This window comes from Mandrillus leucophaeus, unplaced genomic scaffold (genome assembly GCF_000951045.1).
Source record: "Mandrillus leucophaeus isolate KB7577 unplaced genomic scaffold, Mleu.le_1.0 Scaffold2054, whole genome shotgun sequence".
Taxonomy (NCBI): domain Eukaryota; kingdom Metazoa; phylum Chordata; class Mammalia; order Primates; family Cercopithecidae; genus Mandrillus; species Mandrillus leucophaeus.
Window position 1 is genome coordinate 106,295 of NW_012102093.1, and position 20,534 is coordinate 126,828.

The following is a 20,534-nucleotide window of genomic DNA, read 5'->3' on the forward strand; positions in this document are numbered from 1 at the left end:
TAGAATTTTCTTGACTTTTGTGGGTGCTTGACATGTATCAGTATATTGAGATCAGAATCAATATTGTCTAAACCACTTTCAAATGCTTTTCCTAAGTCATGATATTTAGGATGATAACAGGAAATCTAAAGGGACTGTAGGTAGTAGTAACAGGCATTATTCAATATTTATAATCATACTTCTTAAGGCAATACATTTTGAGTGAAATAGCATTCAATTAGACTCAGGATAAAAAGCTTCTAATGTCAGCTCTAGCATTAAATATTAGAAAACCTTGGAGAAAACAATCCAGAAAGAGAAATCAGAGGGTGTTTCACTAGTGGAGAAGTGGTGCAACACCTAAACCCTATTAATGCCAGATCTTTGCAGTGATTTCCACTCATAAAATTGGGTTGACTTCTTGCCTTGTTCTCTTATGTGTCTGTGTGACTTCATGCTAAGGGGACGTCACATCATAGAGGGAGAAGTGCTCTTGTGTGCAGAAACATGGCTTAGGAGATTGGCTTTGGAGGTGACTGCAATAGAATATACGTTTTGAAGAGGTCTCCTATGAAATGTTCTGATAAATTGTTTCTTGTGGCCAAGTGCTCAGGCTCAGACCTGTAATCTCAGCTCTTTGAGAAACTGAGGAGGAAGGATCACATAAGGCCAAGAATTTGATGCTAGCCTGGGCAACACATGGAGATCACATGTCTACAAAATAAACACACATACACACACACACACACACAAATTGTTAAAATGTGTGAACAATGGCATCATAAAGTGATTATATATGAACATTTGCTGAGAAAATTAGAAAATAAAGCAATGTCTTCTGAGTCAACAATATTATAATCAAGATGTTAATTTTTTGACTATAGTAAATACAGACAACATAAAATTGTCTAAACCATTATTAAGAGTGCAGCGAAATGGCATTAAGTATATTCACTTTGTTCTGCTATTATTACTGATACTAACTCCAGAACTCTTTTCATCTTATAAAAATTGATATATATCCCACTTAAACAATACTCCCCCGCCATTTCCTCTATCCCTACCCCCAATAACCTCCATTTCAGTTCTCTCTATGTCAGTGACATCTTGGAAGCAGGTTCACTGTGCACTGGTTACCAACGTACTTAAGCGTGGGGAACAGAACGCCCCACACAGCGAGTTACATGAAGTGGGTTTATCATTTACAGAGAAGCAGCAAGGAAACACGAAAGTCCTGGACTTATTTTGGGTCAGTTCCCCAAGGCACAGGAAAGCCATGTGGAGCTGATGGAGTTGACTATGTGTCCCCCCCTTGCACCACAGCTCAGGAACGTGGGAAAGCAGCCACTCTGGGTTTTATATCCTGGGGTAACAAGACACACAGCGTTAAAGGGCATTCTATTCTGTGGGAAAATGATACAGAGCACAGGTAGTCTGTTCAAGTCAGTTCCTCTCTATCTCAGGATGTTACAATTCCAGCACATTCTACAATTGTTCTTGAGAACTCTTAAAATAAGCAAGAAAGTGGAGGGAACTAAGTCAGTCAGGGTCATTGGAGAACTGTCTTGCAGGTACCCCACCACCTAGACATCCCCCTTAGCAAAGCTAGCATATTGCATATGCCCACCAACTTCCCCTGAACTAGAGGTGGAGATTTATCTTTACAGATTAATGAAGCACCTTGACTTACACAATCTCAGTGTAGGTTATTAAGCCATGGTGAGAGTACAGTTCATTGGGCCAAGGAAAGCTACCACCACTGGCAGGAGGATAAGACTCCACAAAGTAGTGACTACGATGTTAAATAGGTGAAAGGGGAATCTTTCAGATGCCCCATTGTTTACAACCAGTAAGCCTGCTTTATGATCACCTCTAATTGTATTTCTAGGATACATGAGGTGTTTATCCTGGTACAGCAGACAGTGGATGGTGTTGGTAATTGCATAGAAGGTCTATTGTGTTCCATGAGAGTGTGCCCATTGTCATGTTGGACATGTGTGCCCATGTCATGTTAGACACTGAGGGTGTTTCTTGGCCAGAGTGAAGTCTCATGGAATATCCAAAAACATGACATAGAGTCCTCTCAAGGGTGGCCATGGTAGCCCCAACATCTAACTGAGTGACATATATTTAACTGTCCAGGAAGCAAACTGTTGCCATAGTCCTTTTCCCTATACAGGGGATCCTTTAATAGTTTAGTCACTCAGTTGCTATTTTCCTGACCAGGTGGCTGGGTTGTTGGCAATGGCCCATGATTTAGTGGAAATGGAGCAAAATATAGTGTTAGGGGCAGCCTGTAAGGCTACTATCATTCCATATAGTTTGTCTTATCGGGCAGAATGTCCTTGTTCAGTGTCAGTCAAAAGACGCCATCCCTTGGCTGGATGGTGGCCACATGCATGTCTCTGAATCTTTGACTCTATGTGGCCAAAGGAGAGCTGAATAGTCCCCTGTGAGTCATTTGTTCCCTTCTAGAAAGCTTGCCATTTGTTCATGGGGCATATGGATCCTGAGGGATCCTGGTTAGGGCTGATTCTGACTGTACCATTTCCATTTAATAATTTGAATCTGTTGGGCCTGTCCAGTTTTATCGATTGTGTTTGTAGGCACTAAAGTGAGAATGGGTAGTTAAGGTAGCAGCATCATGCCTGGTGCTCTAGGTCTGAGATACTCAGCTCCTATCAGTTTACTACAGCAAGCAAGGAGTTGCTATTAAAAAGAGGCACAACTGTTGGCTGCTTCAGGAAACTTTTCTGTACAAAATCTGAGTCTGGTGCACCCAGTGACACTAGAATCACCTGACTCCAGCTGTTAGTCTGAGCCCTGATGTGTGGTACTATGTTGGGGGGTCATTCTTCTTGGAAAATTAGGTGTTCAGAAGAGCCAGTTGCCCTGTAAATCTCAGTTACTTGAAAATCATATTATTGAGTCCCCACAGGGACCTCAATAACATTGATTTATGAGTCTCCCTGGAAAAGTGAGGAAAGGTGACTGAAGTTCATGTTTTGAATAGTCCTCATTATTAAAATCCCCCTGCTCATTAATGGCATTTCTATTAATATTCACTTGGCATTTTCTTTTTATTATGGCTCATTTTTGAAACATCTAGTCATAGCTCTTCCATAATGGCTTTGTCTGCAATCATCCTGTTGCATTTCTTTTAAGGCCAGATGGTCTGTCAAAAACCAAGAGCCAACATAAGTAGAATGCTGTTCTCTTTGCAATGTGATCATCCGATGTAATCCTTGCAGATTACCCACCGTCATGATGTTTACATTTCCAGGGCTTCCTTGACAATGGCACTGATATGACTCCATCCAGCATCCATTGACGTGAGAACTCTAGTTGGCGTATCATCATTGTGGGCATGAACATAACGAAGACTTTCATAGGATGTAATAGTTAATATTCCACATTAGTCAAAATTTGCTCTAGTTATACCCTTGCAGCTCTACTGGGTTGGAAAAATATTTTATGTTAGGACAATCATTTGGTAGAGTTTTAAAAATAAAGGCTACAAATAAATATTCTGTAGCAAGACTATGAACTATATGTGGTCCAGAATACAATTTTTATGGAATGTAACAAAAATTATTTAAATGTATTCAATTTAGATAATAATTTTATAAACAGGCATATATTGAATATATAATAGAATAAAGGCACTTAAATATGAATACTGTATATATTTGTAGCCAATATTTTATCAAATAAATATATATTCAGTTTTATGTATCTTATGTGTATGCACATTTTTTATAAATGAAGTAAATTTTAACTTTTTATTGAAATACTAGTTTTAATTTTGTCATTAACTTTCTCTTAGTAACTTTATAATTTGATTACTAAATATTCACCTTTATACCACCAATTTAAGAAAAAATATGTGTGTGTGTGTATACAGGTAGAAGTGTAAATACTGTATCAGTAGGCTTTCATGCATTAATGATTGGAAACTGGTTAAATACACAACTCAGTGACTGATAACAGTAAACATTTGTTATCATGCTCATGGATGCTCATGTTCACAATCATCTGGCTGATCAAGGAAGGGCTCAGCTGAGTGGTTTCTCTGCACGGCACTGAGCTCATCTTCAGCCTACAGATATCAATTGTCTGAAGACAACTGCTGAACAGCAGTGACTACACATGACTCAAGATTCTTGTGGCAGTTCACAGGAGTGAACAACATCCCAAACCAAACTGCACAGTTGAATTTAAGTCCAATAATTTCTAACATAGGTTCACACGTTTTAAATATATTCCTTTATTTCAGTGAGTACACATTTTTAAGAAAATGTTTACCCCATTTAATTATAGAGGTGTTTTATGATTCCATGGACAAATAATTACGTTTTCAACCTTTACCATATTGAAAATATTTGCAAATGTAAATTTGCATTAATAAGAAAATAAAGCTGAACATGTTTTCAACATGTGGCTTTAAATATAATTTATTTAAGTGGGCTCATGGGGGAAAAAATCATTTTAACTACCATAAATACCCCTTTTTGTCTCTCTTGTTTCCGATAGAGTTGCCCAATAAGAGGCCCTCCCATGAGATTTGGAAGTCAAAAAAGGATGACTCAATATTCTCCACTGATTACCTAAGACAGACACAAGATCAGAAGTGAGGACTGGAGAAAAACCTGGAAAGACGCTGTAGGAAGCTGAGAGCAGCAGCACCCCAACCCTTAAGCTTTCAGACAAGACGGAGGTCCACGTGATTAATTGGTCCATACTTCAGGGGCAGATGCATTCTATTTTCTGACAGAGCACCAGAGAATCCTGCTTCTACTAACAACCTTCCTGACTACTACATCCTTGGTTTTAAAAGGTTGTAGCATAAAAGTTAATCATAGGAATTCGGTCATTTTTGTCATACCCAACAGAGCCAAGAAACCAGGGAGGAAAGGCACTCAGGGTACAAAATACTGTTTCTAGAATGCAACTTAAATGGCCTGTATTATCCCATGGTACTAATATTTATGATTTTTTGAATAAACATAGAAATTGACTCCCCCAGTCTTAAAACTCAAGATAGTTACATTTGTTAATCTGAGTTCCTTTTTCAGGAAACCAACCATCAGGCCTCTAGATACAATCAAGGAGCTGAAATTTATATATCACTGAATTTAGACAGTGAGACATCAGACCCTTTACCCATTATAATTGCCTAACTGACCTCCTGCTTCCTGTTGACCAAATTAATTTCCTTACCCCTCCTTAATTCCTGTTTTCCCACATTTCTTCCCTGCTATATAAACCCTAATTTTAGTAGTTCAGGGAGATACATTTGCGAATGGTGTCCCATCTCCTCAGCTGCAGCACCTGATTAACGCCTGTTCCTTGGCAATACTGTTGTCTTAGTGATTGGTTTTCTGTGTGCTGAGCAGCAGTATCTTCACTGAATCCCTGGTATTTCAGTAACAAAATTCTCTGCAAGCTTCACTGCTTTGGCTTATTGTAACCTGAAATCAAAATTTACCCACAACTTCTGAGATAATATAATTCTAGGATTCACTTTGTTCACCACTGCTTGCCAGTCTGAGCTCGCCAGTTCCCAACTCTCACTACAGCCAATAAAATTTCTCAAAAAACAATACGTAATAATTTCCCTTTTTTGAAAAACTCTAACCTTCTCTTTGTTCTTCCAACATATTGAAGACCACTGAGTTTTCCTGTATGCCCCACTTGGCAAATATTTCTTAGCAAATAAAACATTAAATCTGGAGATTTATCTTTACATTTTACTTAGACTTCAGTACTTTAGATTCTAATTCTATGTATTAAGACAAATTTCTGCTTAGAAGATCTATAGTGCCTTCTTCTCTGTTATATGAATTCCAACTGAAGCCACAAACTAGACTCCTCAAGTGTCATGATCTCTGTATTTATTAAATCAGGCATTGTTTAATTAAAGCCAGGCATTGTTATGTCTGTGCAGCTGGGGCTGAGAAAGAAAAAGGAATTGGGATGCAGAGGTGACTTCATGTCCCCCTCTACCAACACCATCAGAGTGTGGCTGCATCTGAGGAACACTCTCAGCCCATGGAGGCATCAGGAGGAGCAGCTGGGGCAGCCCAGCCTCACACATCTGCTTCCCTGGGGGTTTATGTTCGAGTTTGTAACACTGTGGGAGGGTAACTATTATGCTGTTGACAGTAATAAGTTGCAAAATCTTCAGGTTGCAGGCTGCTGATGGTGAGGATGAATTCTGTCCCAGATCCACTGCCACTGAACCTTGATGGGACCCCACTTTCCAAACTGGTTGCATAATAGATCAGGAGCTTAGGGGCTTTCCCCGGTTTCTGCTGATACCAATTTAAATAACTGCTAATGCCCTGACTTGCCCGGCAAGTGATGGTGACTCTGTCTCCTACAGAAGCAGACAGGGAGGATGGAGACTGGGTCATCTGAATGTCACATCTGGCACCTGAAATTGGAAACATAAAAACAAATGTCCACACAATTAATCATGTTGTAACAGAATTTCCCTGAATAGTAAAGCAGTAGTGAGCACACTGAGCTAAGTAAACTGCTAGTGTCTCCTTCCTCACCTGGGAGCCAGAGCAGCAGGAGCCCCAGGAGCTGAGCAGGGACCCTCATGTCCATGCTGTGTCCTGACTGGGTCTGACTCTTGCATGAAGTCTGTCCAGCCTATTAATAAGTCTTCAGGTCAGGAAGATGTGCTCTGAGAACATGCAAATGAGCAGGGGACGGGGCAGGCTGGGTACAACTGCAGAACTGGCTCATCTCAGTAACTGAGCACCAGCTCACTGTCCCCTGATGTCCCAGGTAAGACCAGGGTAGCACAAATTTGTCTGCAACAAATGCGTTTTACTGGGGACTAGTTTGTTATGAGAAACATTTTTTAGGTTTTTTTTGTTTGTTTTGACAATTTGAAATATTCCTCAGTAATCGATGGAGTAATGTATTTCATTGGTGTATGGGGATTGTTTAGGAGAATATTCTTGTTTGTAGCAAACACATAGTAAAATGTTAAACGGTAGGATTCTCAGGTATTCAAAAGACTGTCATGTGATTCTCATTAGGGAAGTGGGTACTTTATCCTATAATTGCAACATTTCTGTGATTTTAATATTGTTCTTTTCTAAAAAAATGAAAAATAAAATTTATTGACACGATGATATATATTTATTTCTAAGTATTAGGTAATGGTGTTATACCATTGTTCTTACCACTATAAGATCAAGCAATTTACTACAGATACACAGAGATAATACCATGTTTTCTCAATGCACACAGCACTCACAGATCCACCATTATCAAGACCTACAGGTCTCTATAGTACCCAGAGACTAAATGGGCTGCACCTTATTCTCATTTTGGCACCTTCATATTCTACCTTCTTTTCTGCCATTGAGTATTATTTCCCAACGTTCATCTCTCTTAATGAGGGTGGCCATGGCATGGAGCATGTCGCTGCCATGCACCATCAATGACACGTTCCTCTTATACATTTCATCAGTGACTGGGGACATCATCCTGACCCAGACGCCAGCGACCCTGTTAACATTTTTAGAAAAGAGACCCTGAATCCCTTATCAAGCAATTGCCTGTGTACATGGAGAAATCAGTTGGATTCATATGAAACTGGACAGGGATTTGCACTCATTATATCTCACATCTCTAATGTGCCCCAAACGTCCCAGCCTGGCTCAGTAGCAGGTGAAGTGGATCCAACTATATCAGCTTTAGTGGGCTGCAGCCTGAGGCTGTACAAAATTTTACTGATGCCTGACTAGTGGAGCCAAATCACAGTGCTGTAGCCTGTGCACAAACCTTCCAGCTGCTTTGTAAGCAGCCTGAATTTTAAGGGAACTTGCTGATATTGGGAGAAAGGAAGAAAGTTCGATTTGTCCTCTAAATGTTTGCTGAAAATGAACAGACAAAAGAAAGATTAATAAGAGAAAAGGCAAACAAAATTTACTTAAAGTGCAGTGGGATATCATAGCAGGGTGATTACCCACATAACTCAATGATATCCAGTTGTTCATATTTCCTTTCTAGCAAAGAGGGAATTGGGAAGTGTAGACAACGTGGAGAGAAGACGAGAATGGAAGCGCGTCCTCAAAAGAATAGGTAATAGCCTGTCTGGATAAAGCATCAACTTCCAAACTCTTCTATTTTTGATTCTTGTTTTGTGTTAATCTTCCCTGATATAAAATTTCCCAGGAAGAATTTTCTTGACTGTTGGTTTCCTTCTGGAGAATCTGCTTTTAAGCAGATAAGGGATATTTAGGAAAAGCCTTTTTGTGCATTTGCTGCTTTCTAAATGTCTTCGTTTTCACGTAATCATAATACCAACGCAGCATAGTTTGAGATGTTATTTTCTGGATTCCTTTACTTGCAACCCACCTGCCAAGATGCTGTTCCAGAGAGATGCAGCTACAGACTGAAAGAGCAGTTGACCCCTGAACAACGTGGGGGTTGGGGCACTGACGGCTGGTGCAGTTGAAAACCTGTGTAGAACTTTTGCATCCCTAACTTAAGTACTAGTAGCTTACTTTTGACTAGAAGCCTTAGTGATGAAATAAATAGTTGATATATTATATACTCTACTCTTCTAATAAAGTATACTAAAGAAAAATGTTATTGATAAGATCGTAAAAATGAGAAAATATATTTATTACTTATTAAGTGCTTGCTCACAGGTGACACACACAGAAGAAAATATAAGTGGATCTGCAAATTTCAAACTCAAGTTATTCAAGGGTTAACTGTACCAGGGTGAATGCAGCAGTCCCCATCTGTAATCTAGGGCTTTCTCCTTTGCTGTACCTCTGCTCACTTCCAATGGCCGTATATATATATCTTACATTCTTTATGATCTTGGGCAGAGAACTCAGCCTGTATGCATTGCTGGCCAGATGGCCTGGAATGTTTATCTCTTAGGAAAGTTCTGTGGTTTCACTGTGTCCTCCAGAATGCATCTGTGGGAAAGATAATTCTAGTGTAAATGTATTGCCTGGTGGGGCCTATTGGGATGTGTTTAGGTCAGGAGGGTGGAGCCCTCTAGTGGAATACATTAATGCCAGCATAAACAGGGATTATGGGGCTGGGATCTCACTCTCTCTTCTGCTTGTCTGTCATGTTAAGACGTGGCCTTCCCACCTTTTAAGAACTCAAGAATTCAGGCATCTTCTTGAAAGCAGAGAAAGCTGACATTAACCTGCCCATGCCTTGATCTTACATTTCTCATTCTCTAGAAGTGTGAGAAAATAAATTTCTGTTTTTTATGAATTACACAGTGACAAGGAATTTGTTATAGCAGCTTGAAAAAGACCAAGAGAGAGAGCTCAAAATCAGTGAGGACAGGATCATGTGTATGTCAGGCCTCTCAGCCCAAGCTAAGCCATCATATCCCCTGTGACCTGCACGTGTACATCCAGGTCACCTGAAGCAACTGAAGATCCACAAAATAAGTGAAAATAGCCTTAACTGATGACATTCCACTATCGTAATTTGTTTCTGCCCCACCCTAACTGATCAGTGTACTTTGTAATCTCCCTACCCTTAAGAAGGTACTTTGCAATTCTCCCCACCCTTGAGAATGTACTTTGTGAGATCCACCCGCTGCCCACAAAACATTGCTCCTCACTCGACCACCTATCCCAAAACCTATAAGAACTAATGATAATCCACCACCCTTTGCTGATTCTCTTTTCGGACTCAGCCCGCCTGCGCCCAGGTGATTGCAAGAGGTAAAAGTCCAATCCTTTTTAAGTTGGAGGCTGAGCTTGGTGAGGTGTGTCTTTAAAAGACCATTAGTCCTTTCCACCTTTCCTGAAGATTGAGGACGGTAAGGGATATGAAGGTTCCACTGAATACTAAGAGCCTGAGAAACTGCTTGGGTGCTTTGACTAGTAAAGGCTGGTCTGTTATCGGACTGTATAGAGGTGAGAAGGCCAAACTGAGGAAGTATGTCTGACAAAAGGGAAGAAATGACCACGGTGACCTTCTCAGACCCTGTGGGAAAGGCCTCTACCCATCCAGTGAAAGTGTCTACCTAGACCAAGAGGTATTTTAGTTTCCTGACCTGAGGCATGTGAGTAAACTCAATTTGCCAGTCCTGGGAATAAACTCAATTTGCCAGTCCTGGGCGGGAGCAAATCTCGAGCTTGATGTGTAGGGAAGGGAGGGGGCCTGAACAATCCCTGAGAAGTAGTGGAATAGCAGAAGGAACACTGAGAAGTGATTTCCTTAAGGATAGATTTCCATGATGGAAAGGAAATGAGAGGTTTCAAGAGGTGGGCTAGTGGCTTGTAACCTATATGGAAGAGGTTATGAAATGGCGATAGAATAGAATGGGCCTGTGAGAGTGGAAGGAGATATTTTCCTTGGTCCAGGAACCATTTGCCTTGTGTGGGAAGAGATTGATAGGTGGAAGTTTCAGTGGGAGAGTAGGTGGGAGTGACCGATGAAAAGGAGAAAAACTGGCCGTGAGGGACAGAAGTTGGAATGCTAGCTGCTTCTTTAGCTACCTTATCAGTACAAGCGCTGCTCTGAGCGATGGGATCTGATGTTTTTTTGGTGGCCCTTGCAGTGAATGACTCTAGCTTCCTTTGGATGTAAAGCAGCCTTGAGAAGGGTTTTTATTAAAAAGGTATTAATGATGGAGGACCTTTGCATAGTGAGGAAACCTTTCAGCCCATAAAACAGCATGGTGGTGCAGGATATGGGGTCAGTATAAATATTGATGCGTAGTCCCTAAGTTCACTGTTCCAGAATAAAGCTGTGTCCATCAGACAGACAGCCTAATCCCTCTTCTTCCTCCTGGAAGTCTCAAGTACTGTCCCCTACTTCCCTTAAACTCACTCGTATTTCTGAAGAACAGTAATAACCCTTATGAGCCTAATACATCCCTTCATTCTGTTAGATCTGTTCGTCCTCACCCTACTTTTTGCAACAAGGCTTTATGAAGTAATCCACACTACTTGGACTGAGCCACAGAAACTAGTCATCCCTACTATCTTCTGTCTAGTCATACTCCTATTCTCCATTCTCAACTACTTATAAATGCCCTACTCTTGTTTACACTGCCATTTACACTGTTCTTTCAAGCCATCACAGCTGATATCTCTTGGTGCTATCCCCAAACTGCCACTCTTACCTCCCTTTTAGAGTGGATAGATGATCTTTGCTGGCAGGGGATCCTCCAATACTTTCACCCTGATGAAGTTCTATTCTTTGCTTTTATATTCACTCTTAATCTCATTCTCATTCTCTTGCCACCCTCTACATCTCCCCAGCTATCTCCACCACACCATCAACCTTACCCATTCTCTCCTAGCCATTTCTAATCCCTCCTTAGCAAACAACTTCTGGCTTTGCATTTCCCTTTCTTCCAGCACCTACACAGCTGTCCATGCCTTACATACAGACTGGAAAACATCTCCTGTCTCTTTATACCTCCGAACTTCCTTTAATAGCCCTCACCTTTACCCTCCTGAAGAACTCATTTACTTTCTAGACAGGTCCAGGAAGACCTCCCCAGACATTTCACATCAGCAAGCTGCCACCCTCCTCCACACTTACTTAAAAAACCTTTCTCCTTATATCAACTCTACTCCCCCCCATATTTGGACCTCTCACAACACAAAATACTGTTCCTGTGGCTGCTCCTTTATGTATCTCTCGGCAAAGACCCACTGGAATTCCCCTGGGTAACCTTTCACCTTCTCGATGTTTCTTTACTCTTCATCTCCAAAGCCCATCTACACACATCACTGAAACAACTGGAGCCTTCCAGCTCCATATTAAAGATAAGCCCTCTATCAATACAGGCAAACTTAAAAACATTAGCAGTAATTATTGCCTAGGAAGACACTTACCCTGTATTTCACTGTATTTCACTCCATTCTTGGCTACCTTCCCCTTGCTTGTCAGACTCTCCTCCCAGGCCCTCTTCTTGTTTACTTATACCCAGCCCCCAAAAATAATAGTGAAAGTTTGCTAGTAGATACTCAACATTTTCTCATACACCATGAAAATTGAACCTCTCCCTCTATGCAGTTACCTCATCAGTCCCCATTATAACCTCTGATGGCTACCATGCTAGCTGGATTCCCAGGGGTCTGGGTACAAGACACCCCTTTCAGCACTCCTTCTCATCTTTTTACTTTGCATCTCCAGTTTTGCGTCACATAAGGTCTCTTCTTCCTCTGTGGATCCTCTACCTACATGTGTCTACCTGCTAATTGGACTGGCACGTGCACACTAGTTTTCCTTACTCCCAAATTCAATTTGCAAATGGGACCGAAGAGCTCCCTGATCCCCTCATGACACCGACACGACAAAAAAGGGTTATTCCACAAATTCCCTTGCTTGTCGGTTTAGGACTTTGTGCTTCCACTATTGCTCTTATTGGAATAGCGGGCATTTCACCCTCTGTCACAACCTTCTGTAGCCTCTCTAATGACTTCTCTGCTAGCATCACAGACATATTACAAACTTTATCAGTCTTCCAGGCCCAAGTTGATTCTTTAGCTGCGGTTGTCCTCCAAAAAGGCCGAGGCCTTGACTTACTCACTGCTGAAAAAGGAGGACTCTGTATATTGTTAAATGAAGTGTTGTTTTTACCTAAACCAGTCTGGTCTGGTGTATGACAACATAAAAAAACTCAAGGAGAGAGCCCAAAAACTTTCTAACCAAACCAGTAATTATTATGCTGAACCCCCTTGGGCACTCTCTAATTGAATGTCCTGGGTCCTCCCAATTCTTAGTCCTTTAATACCTATTTTTCTCCTTCTTTTATTCGGATCTTGTATCTTCTGTTTTGTTTCTCAGTTCATCCAAAACTGTATCCAGGCCGTCATCAACCATTCTATATGATAAATGTTTCTTCTAACAATCCCACAACATCTCCGCTTACCACAAAATCTTCCTTCAGCTTAATCTCTTCCATTCTATGTTCCCACGCTGCCCTAAATCCTGCTCAAAGCAGCCCTGAGAAACATCAGGCATTATCTCTCCATACCACCCCCAAAATTTTTCACCACCGCAAGACTTCACCACTATTTTGTTTTATTTTTCTTATTAACATAAGAAGACAGGAATGTCAGGCCTCGGAGCCCAAACTAAGCCATCATATCCCCTGTGACCTGCATGTATACATCCAGATCACCTGAAGCAACTGAAGATCCACAAAAGAGGTGAAAATAGCCTTAACTGATTACATTCCACCATTGTAATTTATTTCTGCCCCACCCTAACTGATCAATGTACTTTGTAATCTCCCCACCCTTAAGAAGGTTCTTTGTAGTTTTCCCCACCCTTGAGAATATACTTTGTGAGATCCACCCTTGCCCACAAAACATTGTTCCTAATTTGACCACCTATCCCAAAACCTATAAGAACTAATGATAATCCACCACCCTTTGTTGACTCTGTTTTTGGACTCAGCCCACCTGCACCTAGGTGATTAAAAAGGTTTATTGCTTACACAAAGCCTGTTTAGTGGTCTCTTCACATGGATGCGAGTGAAAAGTGTACACATACTCCAGCTTCCTCATCTCTCAGGTGGAACAGCCCAGAGGAATTTAGTCCATGTTTCCACATGTAGTTGATCTTCAGTTATCCTGAGTCAGGTGGGTTGTTGATGTGTCTTTTACCATTCATCTTCTGTTCCCTTCCTCACTTTCCTCCTTTCCTCCCAGTGTAAATTTACTGCCTAAACAGGAATCCTCATTGCTGGTGGAGCCAAATTAAGATACTAAAAAAAAAAAAAAAAAAAAAAAAACCATTGATTTTTTGTATGAGGGGTATTTCTCATCTGAATTCTAATAATTTATTTTTCTTTGACATGTAGGAATATTCAGGAAGTGCTTAAGTTTTTTTTTACCAATCTATTTTTCATTGAATTTGTGAAGTTATTTTGTTTTTCTGTGTGTTGAAACCAAAAATTAAGTTGTAAGCCACCAACCAGGTGAATGGACTTCTTTTTTGACAGAGAGATCTTCAAAGAAATCTGAAAAACCAGGTTAGGCTATGACTGGCAGGTGGATTTAGATGTGCCTCAGTATGCTCTCCTCCCTTTGGAGTTCAGACACAACTGACCAGGATTATCATCACAACAGAGATCTTTGGACTGACGAAACAGACTCTTTGTAGCAATAAGATACCGTACTCCAACATGACAGATCATAGGCTCTGAAAAAAATCAAAATATTTTACCCTAAAAATATTTCTTTGACCTAGTCTGAAGTGGCCCTGCAAAGCTGCCTGTTGTCAGGAAAATTTGTATTCTTCAGAGAATCTCCTCCCCTTACTAAGTGTTTCCCAAAGCATCTGATTTTTTTTCTAAGGTCTGATAAGCCCCTCCCCATCTACTTTGTCTGCTACCCATAGGATTCATCTACATGACAAGAACTTTGGCTTCCATGCCCCCTTATCTAAACTCAAGCACTTCTTTATGATAAATTCAACTCTTAGGCAGAGCTTAACTCTTTCAGTCAGTTGCCAATCAGGAAACCTTTGAATCCACCTGTGACCTGGAAGCCCCTGCTTCAAGATATCTCACCTTTCCAGGACAAACTGATGTATATCTTATGTATATTGATTTGTGTCTTTGCCTGTAATTTCTGCGTCTCCCTAAAATGTGTAAAACCAATGTGTAATTCAACCACCTTGGGCACGTGTTTGCAGGCTCTCCTAAGGCTGTGTCACAGGCCATAAGCCTTATCTTTGGCAAATAAACCTATAAATTGATTGAGACCTGTCTCAGATACTGTTTTGTTTACACTGGGTCATCGAATTTAAAAATTCTCTAAAACTATCTACATATCCAAAAGTCTACAGTAGAGACAGTGGAGTGAGCACACCTTAATAGCTAAAACTCACAAGTTAGAGGACTCACAAGTTAGACTCTGACTAAGTCTAAGATTTTGTCCAGCTCTCTTGCTTCATAAAAAAACTTTGTTATTTTTTAAATTTTACTTCAGATAAGGACGATTTTGGGGAATATTGTCACATGTGTCTGTGTGAAGAGAGTCCACCAAACAGGCTTTGTGTGAGTAACAAGGCTGTTTATTTCACCTGGGTGCAGGCGGGCTGAGTTTGAAAAAGGAGTCAGCAAAGGGTGGTGGGATTATCATTAGTTCTTACAGGTTTGGTATAGCCATACAAAGTACATTCTTAAGGGTGGGGGAGAATATTATAAAGTACCTTCTTAAGGGCAGGGGAGACTATATCCTACCAGTTAGGGTGGGGAAGGAACAAATCACAATGGTGGAATTTCATCAGTTAAGGCTATTTTCACTTCTTTTGTGTATCTTCAGTTGCTTCAGGCCATCTGGATGTGTACATGCAGGTCACAGGGGATATGATGGCTTAGTTTGGGCTCAGAGGTCTGAAAAATATATTAATTTTTGGTGGAATAAATACTACCCAAAAGATGTCCATATCCTCGTCTCTGGAACCCAAGTTCAATAGGAGTTATAAAGAAATTATTTTAGGCAGATAGAGAGGAAAGGGGGTCCTTGGGAAGGTTTTGTTTCTTTTAAAGCAACTCCAAAAATGTTTCTTTTCTAGTAGGAAAGTCCTGACTCTTAGAGTCAGGCTGGCAAGCTTTGATATGCAAATAAAGGCCATGAGAAACTGGGTTCACCCAAACATGGCAATTCCCACCTTCTTCTTCCTTGCCCCCACATGTGACTGGCAACATGGCTGTCCCTACATCTCTCCATGTGCATAGAACATTATGGTGCCCTACATTTGCATATTAAACGGCTAGGGTGGGAGGGCTAGTTTTTTCTCAGGCTATGTGAATGACATGCCTGGTTAAACCAATCCCCTGAGCCCTATGCAAATCAGACACCACCTCCTTCAGACTCCTCCTATAAGCAGTCACTTTTCCACTGCTCATGGAATTTTCTCCATCTCCGTCCCTCTGTCTCTGTATGGCGGAGCTGTTTAGCTGTTTTCTTCTTCCTTCCTTTTTGCATATTAAACTTTTCTCTCCTTAAAACCACTCCACGTGTTTCCGTGGCATTTTATCTAAAGCAGTGTGAGACCAAGAACCTTTGGTCTCACGGGGCCTCACAGGGGCCTCATTTTAACTTACATAAATATCCCTTTTTGCCTCTCTTGTTTCTTATAGAGCTGCCCAATAAGAAGTCTTTCCACAAGATTTGGAAGTCAGAAAAGGATGACTCAATATTCTCCATTGGTACCTAAGACAAACACAGGGACAGAGATGAGGACTTGAGAAACACCTGGAAAGATGCTGTAGGAAGCTGAGAGCATCAGCATCCCTACCCCTAAGCTTCCAGACAGGACTGAGGACTACATGGTTAAACAGCTCATACTTCAGGGGCACATGCATTCTGTTTTCTGAGGGAGCGCCAGAGAATCCTGCTTCTAATATCAGCTTTCATGACTACTATATCCTTGGCTTTGAAAAGCTGTAGTGTGAAAATGAATCTTAGGAATTTGGTCATTCTTGTCATACCCAACAGAGCCAAGAAACCAGAGGGGAAAGGAACTCAGGGTACAAGATACTGTTTCTAGAATGCAATTGAAATAGGCCCCATTATCCCAGGGAACTAATGTTTATGTTTTTTTGAATAAACATAGAAATTGACACCCCCAGTCTGAAAACTCAGGATAATTACATCTGTCTTACCCGAGGTTTTTTTTTTTTTTTTTTTTTTTTTCTGCCAGTAAACCAATCAACAGGCCTCCCAGATACTATCAAAGAGCTGAAACTTACATATCACTGAATTGGAACAGTGAGACATCAGACCCCTTGCCCATTATGATCGCCTAACTGACCTCCTGCTTCCTATTGACCAAATTATCTTCCTTACCCCTCGCTAATTCCTGTTTTCCCACATTTCTTCCCTGCTATATAAACCCTAATTTTAGTTGGTCAGGGAGATACATTTGCGAACGGTGTCCCATCACCTTGACTGCAGCACCTGATTAAAGCCTGTTCGTTGGCAATACTTGCTGTCTTAGTGATTGGCTTCTGTGTGGTGAGCAGCAGGATCTATACCGAATCGCTGGTATTTCAGAAACAAAATTCTCTGCAAGCTTCACTGCTTTGGCTTCTTGTAACCTGAAATCAAATTGATCCATAATATCTGAGATAACTTGTTATTATTCTAGGATTCAATTTGTCCACCACTGCTCGCCAGCCTGAGCTTGCCAGCTCCCAAGCCTTACTAGTGCCAATGAACTTTCCCCAAGAGCCGTAGGTAATATTTTCCCTTTTTCATAAAATGCTAACTTTCTCTTCATTCTTTAAATACATTGAAGACCACTGAGTTTTCCTCTATGCCCCACTTGGCAAATATTTCTTTGCAAATACAATATTAAATTTAGAGATTTATCTGTACATTTTATTTAGACTTTAGTAGTTTACTCTAATTGTCTTTATTAAGACAATTCCAGCTTAGAATATCTATAGTGGCTTCTTCTGTATTGTATGAATTCCAACTGAAGCCATAAACTAGACTCCTTAGGTGTCATGATCTCTGTCTTTATTAAATCAGGAGAGGCATTGCTATGTCTGTGTAGTTGGGGCTGAGAAAGAGAAAAGAATTTGGGTGCAGAGGTGACTTCATGTCCCCCTCTACCAACACCATCAGAGAGTGGCTGCATCTGAGGAACACTCTCAGCCAGTGGAGGCATCAGGAGGAGCAGCTGGGGCAGGCCAGCCTCACACATCTGCTTCCCTGGGGGTTTATGTTCGAGTGTGTAACACTGTGGGAGGGGTACTGTAACCCTGTTGACAGTAATAAGTTGCAAAATCTTCAGGCTGCAGGCTGCTGATGGTGAGAGTGTAATCCGTCCCAGATCCACTGCCGCTGAACCTTGATGGGACCCCACTTTGCAAACTGGATGCAGCATAGATCAGGAGCTTAGGAGCTTTTCCTGGTTTCTGCTGAAACCAGGCTAAAGCATTGCTAATGCCCTGACTGGCTCGGCAAGTGATGGTGACTCTGTCTCCTACAGAAGCAGACAGGGAGGATGGAGACTGGGACATCTGGATGTCACATCTGGCACCTGAGATTAGAAACATAAAAACAAATGTACACACAATTATTCACGTTGTAATAGAATTTCCCTGAATAGTAAAGCAGTAGGGAGCACACTGAGCTAAGTAAACTGCTAGTGTCTCCTTCCTTACCTGGGAGCCAGAGCAGCAGGAGCCCCAGGAGCTGAGCGAGGACCCTCATGTCCATGCTGTGTCCTGACTGGGACTGACTCCTGCACAAAGTGTGACCAGCCTATTAAAAAGTCTTCAGGGAAGGAGGAAGTGTGCTGGGAACATGCAAATGAGTAGGGGATGGGGCAGACTGGGCACAGCTGCAGGGCTGGCTCATCTCAGTAACTGAGCACCAGCTCAGTGTCCCCAGGTGTCCCAGGTAAGACCAGGGTAGCACAAATTTGTCCACAGAAAATGTGTTTCTACTAGTGACTATGTTGTTATGAGAAACATTTTATAGTTTATTTTTGACAATTTGAAATATTCCTCAGGAGTCGATGGAGTAATGTATTTCATTGGTGTATGGGGATTATTTAGGAGAATATAGTAGTTTGTAGGAAACCCATAGTAAAGTGTTAGATGGTACAATTCTCAAGTCTTCAAAAGACTCTTATATGATTCCAGTTAGGGAAGGGGGTATTTGTCATATACATGCAACATTTCTCTGGGTTTAATATTGTTCCTATGTAAAAAAATTAAAAATAAAATTATTGACATGATGCTACATGTATTTGTAAGTATTAGATAATGGTGTTATGCCATTGTTCTTACCAATATGAGATCAGACAATTTACTACAGATGCAGAGATGATACCATGTTTTCTCAATGCACGCAGCACTCACAGATCCTCCATTATCAAGAGGTGCAGGTCTCTATAATACCCATAGACTAAATGGGCTGCACCTTATTCTTGTTTTGGGCACCTTCATAGTCTACCTTCTTTTCTGCCATTGTTATTTCCCAAAGTTCATCTCTCTTAGTGAAGGTAACCACTGAATGAAGCAGGTCCCTGCCATGCACCATCAATACCACTTTCCTTTTTCACTTTTTATCAGTTAGTGGAGACATCATCCTGACCCAGACACCAGCCTCCTTGATAACATCTTCAGGAAGGAGACATTCAATTTTGTATCAAGCAATTGCCTTTGTACATGGAGAAATCAGTTGGATCCAGATGTAATTGGACAGGGATTTGCACTTGATATATCTCACATCTCTAGTGTGCCCAAAAATGTCCCAGCCTGGCTCAGTAGCAGTGGCATCAGTGGGCTACAGCCTAGGGCTGTACAGAATTTTACTGATGCCTGACTACGGGAGCCAAATCACAGTGCTGTAGCCTGTGCACAAACCTTCCTGCTGCTTTGTAAACAGCCTGAATTTTAAGGAAACTTGCTTATATTGGGAGAAAGCAAGAAAGTTCCATTTGTCCTCTAAATGTTTGCTGAAAATAAACTGACAAAAGGAAGATTAATAAGAGAAAAGGCAAACAAAATTCATTTAAAGTGCAGCAGGATATCATAGCAGGGTGATTACCCAGGTAACTCAATGAGATCCAGTTGTTTATATTTCCTTTCTAGGGAAGAGGGAATTGGGAAGTGTAGGCAACCTGGAGAGAATAGATGAGAACAGAAGTGTGTCCTCAAAAGAACAGATAAAAGCTTGTCTGGATAAAGCATCAACTTCCAGTCTCTTCTATTTTAGATTCCGCTTTGATATTAATTTTCCCTGATATAAAGATTCTCAGGAAGAATTTTCTTGACAATTCGTTTCCTTCTGGAGAATCTCCTTTTAGGCAGATAAGGGATGTTTAGGAAGAGCCTTTTAGTGCATTTACTGCTTTCTAAATGCCTTTGATTTTACATAATTGTCATACTAATGCAGCACAGTTTGAGATGTTATTTACCGGATTCCTTTACTTGCAACCCACCTGCCAAGATGCTGTTCCAGAGAGATGCAGCTACAGACTGAAAGGGCAGTTGACTCCTGAACAATGTGGAAGTTGGAGTACTGAGCACTGGTGCAGTTGAAAACCTGTGTAGAACTTTTGCATTTCTAACTTAAGTACTAATAGCTTACTTTTGACTGCTGGCCATAGTGATAAAATAAATAGTTGATTAACACTTTTTTAAAGTTATTTATATCATATAGTCTATTATTTCAATTAAAGTATGCTAAAGAAAAAAATGTTATTAAGAAAACTATAAAAATGAGAAAATATATTTTCTATGTATTAAGTGCTTGCTTGCTCATAGGTGACACACAGAAGAAAATATAAGTGGATCTGCAAATTTCAAACCCAAGTTATTCAAGGGTTAACTGTACCAGGATGAATGTAGAAGTCTCCATCTGTAGTCCAGGGCTTTCCTTTTGCTGTACCTCTGCTCACTTCCAATGGCAATATGCATGTCTTATGTTCTTTATGGTCTTGGGCAGAGAATGCTACCTGCATGCATTGCAGAACAAATGGCCTTGAATGGGTGTCTCTCAGTGTAGCAGGACGAGGCGTAGAGAAAACTCCTCAGACACCGAGTTAAAGAA

The 20,534-nt window shown here is 40.9% G+C and overlaps 2 gene segments (V, D, J or C); both read right to left on the reverse strand.

Moving 5' to 3' along the window:
• Nucleotides 1-18,212, reverse strand: part of LOC105539460 — an 80,226-nt gene extending 62,014 nt beyond the window's left edge. The window contains 1 exon segment of the V gene segment in view: nucleotides 18,137-18,212. Within this exon segment, the coding sequence occupies nucleotides 18,137-18,191 (55 nt within the window).
• Nucleotides 6,093-6,617, reverse strand: LOC105539459. The segment is given in 2 exon segments: nucleotides 6,093-6,415; nucleotides 6,540-6,617. Coding segments are annotated over 2 exon segments (378 nt in total).
• Nucleotides 18,213-20,534: the final 2,322 nt, after the last annotated feature.